This window comes from Numida meleagris, chromosome 1 (genome assembly GCF_002078875.1).
Source record: "Numida meleagris isolate 19003 breed g44 Domestic line chromosome 1, NumMel1.0, whole genome shotgun sequence".
Taxonomy (NCBI): domain Eukaryota; kingdom Metazoa; phylum Chordata; class Aves; order Galliformes; family Numididae; genus Numida; species Numida meleagris.
The window spans coordinates 183066067-183076785 of NC_034409.1; the positions used below are offsets into that span (position 1 = coordinate 183066067).

The 10719-nt window shown below is 44.0% G+C and overlaps 1 protein-coding gene across 2 annotated transcripts in view; it reads left to right on the forward strand.

The window, feature by feature from the left end:
- The window catches only part of MAML2 (mastermind like transcriptional coactivator 2), a 205604-nt gene that overhangs the window by 133313 nt on the left and 61572 nt on the right, over positions 1-10719 (forward strand). For both annotated transcript variants that reach the window (XR_002433660.1, XM_021381510.1), the window contains exon 2: positions 6240-7697. Coding sequence is in view for 1 of the 2 variants with exons in the window: in XM_021381510.1 (XP_021237185.1) it covers positions 6240-7697 (1458 nt within the window). In the remaining variant the exon portion in view is untranslated. The remainder of the gene's footprint in view (positions 1-6239; positions 7698-10719) is intronic.

Here is a 10719-nt window from a genome sequence, read left to right on the forward strand (position 1 = left end):
GAGAGGAGAGGAGAGGAGAGGAGAGGAGAGGAGAGGAGAGGAGAGAAAAAAAGACTTGTCTAAATGACAAATACACAGTTTGCAGGATAAGATCTTTCATGTCTTTTTGTTTTGCACACAGTAACAACTGCTACATTCTGATTAGAAATCTTGACCTAGTTAAAATGCTATTGTTTCTCTGTGTTCCTATTCTTCTAAAAGACTGTGGCTAGACATGATATTTTATAATCCATCAGATGTAAAATCTGCATTAAAAATATAATTATCGTGCTTAGGCAACTTGGACCAAAGCCCTGACGTTACATTTCCAGGCAGTGCACTGTGAGTAATATGGATGCATATTTAGGTTGGTATGTTCAGTTGGCAAGATATATAACTTTTCCGTAAGTGAAGGTAAACCGTGGCATTTCTAACATACTGATTACTATTCCAGTCTTGTTCCCCAGTTAATGAGAATTAAGTGGATACTTGTCAGCCAAGGAACATCCTTATTTGTTGCTCTAAATTCAGTTTTAGTGGCACTTGTTACAGTGAAAATCTTGTGCTAACTCACCATCATCGTTATTATTGACAGTGGTGGTTTTGTCTAAGGGTCATCCGGGGCTGGGGTGCCCTGGGATGCCAGTGTATCCTGAAGCTTATGATCAGAAAGACAGAAATGGGAGGTGGGAATGTTCAGGAAGTGCAGAGCAAAAACCTCATGACAACAATCCTTGTGCCTTGTGCCTTGTGGTTGGGGTGGTTTTAGGAGCAGATTAGCGAAATGAGAGCACAAGGAAGAGGAGGTACATGCAGCTGAGCCTGTGCCATCAAGGCTGGAGCAGGCATTTCAGGGCTGCCTCAGGGCTGCCTTGACCCCACCATCATGCTGTGTGGCTCCTTGGGGACTCACCAGCTCTCAGTACTTCTCCCCATGGCACAGTCTGCCCAGAGCTGCAGTTCTGTCATTCTGCAGGAAAAGTTGGTGCTCCTTCCAAGATCAACATCGCCTAGCAGGTTGGACTTTCTGAGCTTGGAGTGCTAAAATCTCTCAGAAGACAACTGTTGTGCTTGCATTTTCAGCCGTGGCAGGTAGAAATTGCAAATGAGAACAAAATATAGATACTCTGCCCCCTGGGCAGAGGAAGGGCAGGGCAGGGGGCTGCAGAGAGGTGCTCAGAGGCAGATTCCATCAAGAGGTCTTGAGGAGGTCTTCCTAAAATCTACAGTAGAGACATTAGAGCAAATGTGCTCCTCTGTGGAACTGCCCTGGATGTGGGAAGAGGGGGAACAGCTGGAGCCACCAGTTGATGTCAGGAGCCATGTAGAAAAAGTGTGTAGTTTGCCCTGAAAGTAATGAATCCTATTTACTTCCATGGAAACTACAACCAATACAAAGAGTACAGTAACACTGTTTGATAAATTCTCAGCTATGAAACACTATTTTTCAGTGTAGTCACCACAGTGAGCAATGCCTTTTCACCAGCAATGAACAAGAGCCTGCATCCTGTGCTCATAAAAATCTTCACCAGCAGAGGTGGCCACTGCTGCTGATGACACTGCTGGAACACACCACTCATCACCTCACTGTGCTCACAGCCACTGGTTGGTCTTCATGAACATTCATTAAGCATCGATGAATGCCAATGGATGTAATTATTTCTGCATGGAGGAATTCAGTTCCACACCTTCACTTCATATGCACCTCATGTCAGATGCCATTTTGTCAGACTGCCCCTCTGCTGCCATCTGTCACACAGCAACAAAATGTAACAGAATATTGGTAGGAAGGTTTATCCTCTACTGCGGTACCAAAAACATCTACCTCTGATGTTGTGGACCAATGTGATAAAATAGGAGGCATTGCTTTTGGATCAGCCCCCATAGTATTGGGAAGCATTCTGCCCAGTCCTAAAAAGCATGTCTGTGGTCAGAAAGGGGCAGTGAGTGGATGTGTGACCCCAACACCAGGACCTGTGGTAGCCCAGGAAGGCGGTGATGGCTGGGGGCAGCAGCTGAGATCCCGGCTATGCTTAAGGCCTGGAGTGCAAAGGTGCTTTCACAGCATAAGTGAGAAGTAGCATTCTGTATGTTTTCCTGCTTTGGACTGAATTCCTTTTTCTTCTCTTATTCTTTTGGCAACTTTTATTGTTTTAATATTTTTTGTATTTTTCATGCAATTCCTTTACCCGTTCCCCTCTCCAGCTACACGAAGGATTTTGTTTACAGTGCCGCCATAGATACAACCAGAATATATTGTAAGAAACTCTAGGAAGTCCAAAAGGGACCTTTTGAAGTGGATTTGACTCCCCACCAGCTGCTAGCACTGCCTTGCTGCCTAGTTTAAAAACAAAGCATGGCAGTCCCTTCGGTTTCAATCCTGTTGTCTGCCATAGAAGCTAAGAAAGCTGCAGATCTTGGCAGGGAAATTAGATAGATGGGAAAGCAAAGGTGATGGGAGATTTTCCTTCTACACCTTCAGCTAATAAAGGTTACTAGGGAATTAAATATCTGCTCTGTAGTTTGCATGAGTTGTGTTGGTGTCTTGGTCCAGTCTTCAGGGTCTGACTGTTAATATTTTGAGATAATGGCTAGAGTTGTTGCTAGCACTGCCATTCAAGGCCAAGGATTGTTGGACTTGGAAATGAATTCCTTTGGAGATCTCTAAGCACCATGGAGATACTCTTACAGGTTGGAGGGATAGGCTTTGTCCTACTCATCCTATGTGGATGAGATGTGGAACCCAGTACTGCTGAGGATGACACACTTGGGACTTTCTCAAGTGCTGTGCTTCTATGTGTTATTAAAAGATGTAAACAAAAAATCTAAAGGAAGTTCAACAGAAGACATAAGACTTTCAATGAAACTGAAATCAGACAGTCCTTAGTATTTCATGCTGTCACAGGCAAATTCTTTTCTTGGCTATTTTGGACAGCCTCTCTGGAAAGCAATACAAGTGAATGCATATGGGTAATGCCAGAAGTGGAACAAAGATGCGATAGAAATACTGCTAAATAGTGATAGTTGGAGGAAGACATCTCTATAATTTCTCATTGATATATTGTGCTTTTGCACCAAAGAAAGCTTTGTTTCCAGTTTCTGAAAAAAAAAAAAAAACCTTTTGAGCCAGAAAAAAATAATTTTCATCAAAGTCCTCTTGTTTTGCATTAAATAACAAATTCAACCTAAGGAAAGTTGAAGAAAAAGCTGTTGGATGTAGAATCCTGAAATCGTTTGAGTTGGAAGGGACCCTTAAAGGTCATCTAGTCCAACACCCCCACAGTGAACAGGGACACCCACAGATCCATCAGGTGCTCAGGGCCCCATCCAACCTGACCTTGAGTGTCTCCAGGGATGGGGCATCCACCACCTCTCTGGGCAACCTGTGCCAGTGCCTCACCACCCTTAGTGTAAAGAACTTCCTTATATCCAACCTAGATCTCCTCTGTTTTAGTTTGAAACCATTTCCCTTTGTCCTATCACAACAAATCCTGCTAAAGAGTCTGTCTGTTTGCTTTTGTTTTTTTTCCCCAAAAGTTAATGATTTGATACCAAATTTTGATGAGCCCTAATTATTAGCTCAATGGAATTCCTGCTGATTTAGCTGGGTGTCGGGAGAAGAGGCTGTGTCTCTTAAATCTCTTTTGAGACTCAAAATAAGTTTTAAGGAGGAATTAACTGTCCCTCTGCACAGGAGGTGGTGTCACGCTGTGCCGTTTAGACAGTCATCTCTAGGGCTTTGCCCTTGGCTGCTAATGTCACTGAGCAGTTTGTCCAGCAACTTAGCTATTCAGCCCATGCAGTTTTAACTTCAGAAAATCAATGCGTCCAGCACTCCCTCACTGTAAGTGCATGAATGCGTGCTGACTCACCAGAGCCTGCTTAGAAAAAGGTCTTACAGTGATATGGGCTGCCAGGAAATGCGTGTACTCTTTGATGGTTCATGGAGTCCTGCCCACCTGTTGTGGGATGGAGCTGTGCATGGAGAGTTCTTCCTCTCCCGGTTACCGTCATGTCACACATTTCCCATCACAGAGCCTTTCAGTATGACACAGTTCGAGTGGTTTGAGATGTGTAATCTCAGACCCATTTGATCTGAGGAATGTGCCTGTGTTACATGCATAGGAACTTTTGCATTAGGTTTACTGACCCAAATCAATCCTGGTTTGCAAATTGGAAGAGATGGAGCTTGAAATTCGGCAAGCTCTTTTTTCCTCCCTCTGAAGAGTGTGTGCTTTGCTTGAGGAAAAAAAAGAGCTTTGCTGAAAAAGTGGTCAGCAGTTGAAAAATGTGACTGCTAGAAAAGTGCACCTTTCCAGCCTTGCTGTCTCATTTCTGATTTAAGAGGAGGGACACCTACTGACCACGGTGCTGTCAGCATTCAGAGAGCTGTGCTGGGTGGGTTTGTGGGGAGGTAATAAGCGAGCACTTGTTACCTTTTCTATAGAAAATGAAAGTGTTCTTTTTGGTGGGTGTTTCAGGAGACCACGTGAAGTGAAACCCTTGAGTACTCCAGCCCGTGACAAGGGAGGGCTTGGTGCTGACTGGTGGAGGTCACTGGGCAAGCCACATCGCACCTCACCCCTATCTGCCAGCAGTTAGTTCAAATGCAAAAGAAAAACAGCCATTATGCACAGTGCAACATCTGCATTTTTGCTCACGTCAGAGAGCCTGATGTAGGTGCTCTGAAAATGTGAGGACTTTTTAAACAGCTCCCTTTGATTCAAAATGTCATGCAAAAGCAAAATGAACTCAGAAGGACAAATTTGCCACACAAAACACATACATGTTCATTATCTGTTCAACCTTTTTGTCAGCAGCACATCTGAAAGCAAGACATGCTGCCAAGTCACGTATTCTGATGACCAGGGGACTTCCCCATTTCCCAGGAAGATGAATTTGGGGTCATGAGAATGACTTCTAATAAACACACTGACTGCAAAGCTGATGGTAAAAGGAAGTGCACCTTACCGTTCTTTTTGCAAAGGAAAGTACAGTGACTCATGTGTCAGGAAGAACATGCTAACCAACAGCAGGCCCTGCTCTTTGCAGGTGACCACCCAGGACTCCCTCCCCCAGGACAGCTAATGGCAGTCAGTTACTCCTGAAGGTACAGAGGAAACAGATATTTGTGACTTGAGCTCTTCCCAAGCAGCTCCCTGATATTCACTCCAGAATAAGTGTGTTCACACACAGAGTTGTCTGTGAAGAACTCCATAGAGGAGTCTGAAGCTGAGGGGAACGGGGCCCACAGCAGTGTTATATACCCAAGGACCTCTGCACTTCTTTCATCTCATGAGACTACACCTCTGTGTTGTGTGCAGAGGGTGGGGATTTGCATGTACAAGTGTGGCAGATGAGCATAGGTGGCGTGGACAGAGTATGATGCTCCTTGCCTTCAGCAGGCATACAGGGTTGTGAACAGATGAAAATATTGCCATAAGAATGCAAGGGAAAGGAAAGAGAGTTGCAGTTCTCAGAGCAGCGCTGTGTGTACTCTGTGTTTTACAGCAGATGTTTCAGAACATAAACAATTAGGGCTTAATGTATTAATATACAAATCTGGAAAATAATCCGGTGGTACATCATGGACCAGACCCTTGGCTGACATAAACTGACATGGTTCCAGTGGCTTCAATTCAAGTCTTGAACAAGTTAGCATCTAACATCTTCAATTACACGCATCTCTGGTCTGTATAAAGCTACATAAGATCAGCATACCTAGATCACACTTGTGCCATTAAAATGTCTTCTAGGACCTTTGGACTCTACAGAAGTCAAACATGATTTTTTTGGATCATACACCAAAATCACTACAGTGCAATCCTTCATCCTTGAGGAGACAGGGACAGATTTCATGGCTGCACGAATCTCTACTGTCTGAAAATACTTTAGAACTGCCTGGCATAGTTAGATGGGAGCAAATCTGGGACAGGCGTGCCCTAGACTTTGCCAGCTACAGGTCTGTTCACTTCTCTGCACTCACACCCGTAGGGAAGGTGGGGCCTCAATAGGAGGCAGCGGTGCCCAAAAGCTGCAGAACAAGAACAGGGATGGTGATGACAGGGAGATGTCTCACAGCATATTTCCCTACCATCCTGCACAATTTCGTTGACTGCTTTCACCGACCTGTGCTACCCAGAATAGTTTTCTGTACTGCGCAGTGCTTACTTGCCTGTTGACATGGTAAGCATCACACAGACTATAGATGGTTCTTTCATTGTCATCTAATGATTTTTTTTTGTATTTTCTTTCTTCAGCTCCAAGGATCCTTGAAGAGAAAGTTGGTTGTAAATCTGTCACCTGTCAACAACAAGAGGCCAAATGGTGTTTCAGACAGCTCTTTCCTTGACATTAAGAGGATAAGAGTGGGTGATAATATCTCAATGGGACAAGGTGGGCATCATGTTAACAATTGCCAAAACCAGTCAATGCCTGGAACTATGTCTGTGGGGCAAGGATCACAAAGAAAGACCAGCAACCTAGCAAACAACACACATGCCAGTGGGAATGGCATTTTTAATATGACATTGAAAGAAGTAAAGAAAGAACCAGGAGAAACTATGTCTTGCAGCAAACACTTAGATGGCCAGATGTCCCATGAGAACCTGTTCCCTACCAGATATGGGGAAGACTCAGGGGAACAAATGATGGATCCAGAACTCCAGGAACTATTTAATGAACTGACTAACATATCAGTACCACCAATGAGTGATCTTGAGCTAGAGAATATGATAAATGCCACAATAAAACAAGACGAGCCGTTCAACATTGACCTTGGGCAGCAAAGCCAGAGGGGCCCTGTAAGACCTCTGCAGATGGATAAGATGGTAATTAAGAGTGAGTATGCACCAGGCATGAACCAGGCTCCTGTGGGCTCCCCACAGATGAGGCCTTCTTCTACAGGTCCAGCCTTCACTATGGCCACTGCTGCCATGTCCACCTCTTCACCCATCCCTTCGGTGCCTCAGAATCAAACACAGGTAGCGCAGGTTTCCTCTGCGTCTAGTCGGCCATTGCCTAACTGGCAGGAGGTTTCTCATGCACAGCAACTCAAGCAGATTGCAGCCAACCGACAGCAGCATGCCTTGATCCAGCAGCAACAGCAACAGCAGAGCCAGACAGCCAACTGGTCCGCCTTGTCTCCATCAGGTCCTTCACCCGGACCCTTTGTGCAAGAAAAAATCCCCAGTCCTTCTTTTCGTCAGCAGCAGTTCAGCCCACAGAGCTCAGCAATGCTTGGAGTGCCTGTGAATGGAAACCAATCAAAAGGGATGAACAACTATGTTTATAAGCCAACTACTCCCCAGAGCAATCCTATGGACATAATCATGCAACAGAAGACTCAGGACCTCAACAGAAACTTTATCAACAGTGGTCAGCCACCACTAGAGCAGCATCATGGCAACACAAAGCCTTTGTTTCACTTTAACTCAGAGCAAACAAACCAGCAGATGCCTTCAGTTTTGGGTTCCCAAAGCAAGCCTGCCCTTCTGCACTACACGCAGCAGGCACAGAACTCAGCGCCAGTGCAACAGCCACAGCCACAGCAGCAACAGCAGCCACAGCCACCACCTGCTCAGCCTCTCCCAAACCAGTCTCTTCAAAGGCCACCCAATGTACCCCTAGCAATGCAACAGAAAATGATGCTTCAGAAAATTCAGCAAGGCCAGCAAATCTCAGGTTTGCAGTATCCGGTCTCTCAGCAGCATAGACAGGTAAGGCAAGTTCCTCCTTATTTGGTTACAGAATCATTCAGGTCTGAGTGGTAAGAAAGGTTTTCCAGCCTGGTCTCATTCCTCCAGGAGATGTGTACTGGTGTGTAATGACCTCAGAACACACTTCATCAGAGCTGGTGATGACCCGTTTAGCGCCTGTTCAAGTGTATCATAAATGCACAGTTATAAGAATTTCAAAAAAGACATGTTCATAACGCTGCTTTTTCTTGAAGCAAGAGTGAATGTCGCTGCTATGTATTATGAGGATTCTTGGCAGAAAGGTGGATAGTAGAGCAGATCTAAGCTTATTTTGGACTCCGATGTAAGTTTCCAAGCATACAAAATTTTAGGCTCTTTTGGATGGCAAATCTTTATCTTAGATAAAGTATTTTATAGCGTTAATTTTTATGTCATCATTTTCCTCAGGGAGGCAGGGTTAGGAAATTCTGTTTTTAGATATTGTTTGACTGACATGACAAAAATACTGTTTGCACATTTGTTATCTGTTTGGCAAAGTAAAGCGAAGACTTATCTATGAGCTTTATAAACACCCATCACACTTCTGGGAATATTCTGTGCATAAAATACATGCTAGATAGAAAGGTGAAGGTTGCCACAGATACATATACAGTTATATACCACATGGCCAGCTCCCACTGTTTTATCATCAGACATTGCTCTGACATGATCAGTTGTGCTATACCAAATCACTGTGCACCGGGATTACAATTTTCAGACCTAACAATTGAAATACGTAGCCTTCTTGTATCCCTGAAACTGGAAACCAGGTGCAAATGAAATTAAATATGCATTTGATCTTGGGATGTTTAAGCATCTCTGAGTTCTGGTGGGCCTTCCATTCAACATATTTGAAGGTGTAGAATGGCAATGTAGGTGTAAAGATTATTCACAAATTTCTTATATGTAAAGTGCTCTAGCAAAATACTGAAAAGTGAAACCCTAAGTCTTCCATAAAGTCACTGAGTAGCAGCATTGTGAATGAATCGTTCAGAACTGGAGTATCCTGGCAAACAAACTGGTGTTTTGAAATAAAGAAAATATAGTTGTATGCATGGAAACCTTTCTCCTGTTAACTCGTTTAAGCTCCCTGACCACCTGACCATGACTTTCTCCAGCAAAGAATCCTTTGGTAAGAGGCACCAGGTGAAATATTTAGGCAGTTTTGGGTGGGGAGGATATGTTTTGCTGGAGGATGCCAGAGAATGAGCAGCAAGCAGGAAGCAAGCACAGCTTTGTTATTTTACAGGAGGTCTCTGCTGGCTGTTCCCCTCTTCCCTGGGCCACTGTGTGCTCACTTCTTAGGTGCATTTCCCCATCCACTTAATAGACTGGCAGGCAAATGAATTTTAACAGGTCCTTCATTCAGCCATGATGAAGCTTCCAGCAATCTGTCAGCACAGGAGAGGCAAGCAGGACTTTTGCAAACACTACTGTTTTTCTGAAGAATATGCAAGGTCACATTCTGGAAAAGAGTAAAAAACATTGAGAGTAACTCTGTTCGAGGCAGTGCTAGCTGCTGCTCTGTGTCCTGTTGGGCTGCGGAGGGAGGCAACCAACAAGATGGCACGAGGCAACATGGCCGTAGCAGTAGTTGCATAATGTATCGTGAGTGTAGACCCTTACCAGTTGTTCCAAAGTTCTGCTGGAATTCAGAAAATCAGGCATATCCCTATCAGTAGAGTATTCTGTAGCTGCAGGAATTATAATTATAATGGTATAAATTTGGTCCTAAATTGCATGATTTGGAATCAGTTTGAGCATAACTGCTCATGTGGCAATATTTATGTGAACAGTTTTGGGGCCTGCCTGCATATATTGTAAAATGATAGATTGGCTTGGGTTGGTAGGGACCTTAAAGATCATCTAGTTCCACCCCCCTGCCAGTGACAGGGTTGCCACCCACTAGATCAGGCTGCCCAGGGCGCCATCCAGTCTGGCCTTGAATGCCTTCAAGGATGGGGCATCCACGTCTTTGCACAACCTGTTCCTGTGTCTCACCAAAAGGAGGCACAAATGCAAGAGCCCTTCAGCCTCTTGGTTGGAACTTGCTTGTCCCCATAGCTCCAGCCTGAATGTTAAAGCTGAGTGGGAAGAGAGATCTCAGCATTATATTCTAATAATGACAATGAAGGTCAAAGAAAGCTCATGGATCAACTGTGCTGAATTTAGCAATGGGGCTAAATTTAGGCTGCTTCATCTTCTCTCCAGGAGGATCATCTTCCATCCTTGAGGATTTCTACTGGTCTTTAACAGCAATGCATAAGTAATTACCAGCACTTACTAATTAACTTCGTGATTAATATTTATTTTACTCATGCCCTATTTCTTTATGAGGTATAAAGGTTTGATTCTGCTAGGTGTCGTTCAGTTCCTCCTCAGATCCTACATTGATTATAAATGTGGGTTATAAGGGCCATCTCAGAACTGGCTGAAATGCTTTGCAGCTGGAAGTGTGCGTGCACATTCATAAACTGCTGCTATGATATCGCCATCAGATAGCACTGACTGGAACACTACAAATTCACATTTTTAGCTGAACCAGATCACTCCTTGGATTTTTTTCTCCCCAAGCTTTGAGGTCCCCAAAAAGGAGTTGAACTTGACTTTATCAGCCTAAGCTTGCTAACTGGATGTTTAAGGTTTATAATTTCTCTGCCTGTCACATTCACTTTGTGTCAAATTGGAGCAAACTTGTAGTGCGATTTGCTAATTAGATGTCCTTTGCCTCTAGGGAAAAGTCATAAAAATGATGGAAATCATCTTGGTTTCCTGGAAGAAGGTTGAATGGAATGAAGGTTTTGTTTACTTCTCAGTTTTATTCTCCATTGTTGTGAGAAAGATTCACCTTTCCATTGTCTGTCAGGATACAACATATGCACAGTCCAGAAAAAACTCATACAAATTAAACACTCTTTCTTTGGGGAATAATTAGAAGCTCCAAATTCTGCACAAGTTAAATTGGGCTTGCAGTAGTTCCCTCCCCTCCCCTCCCCTCCCCTCC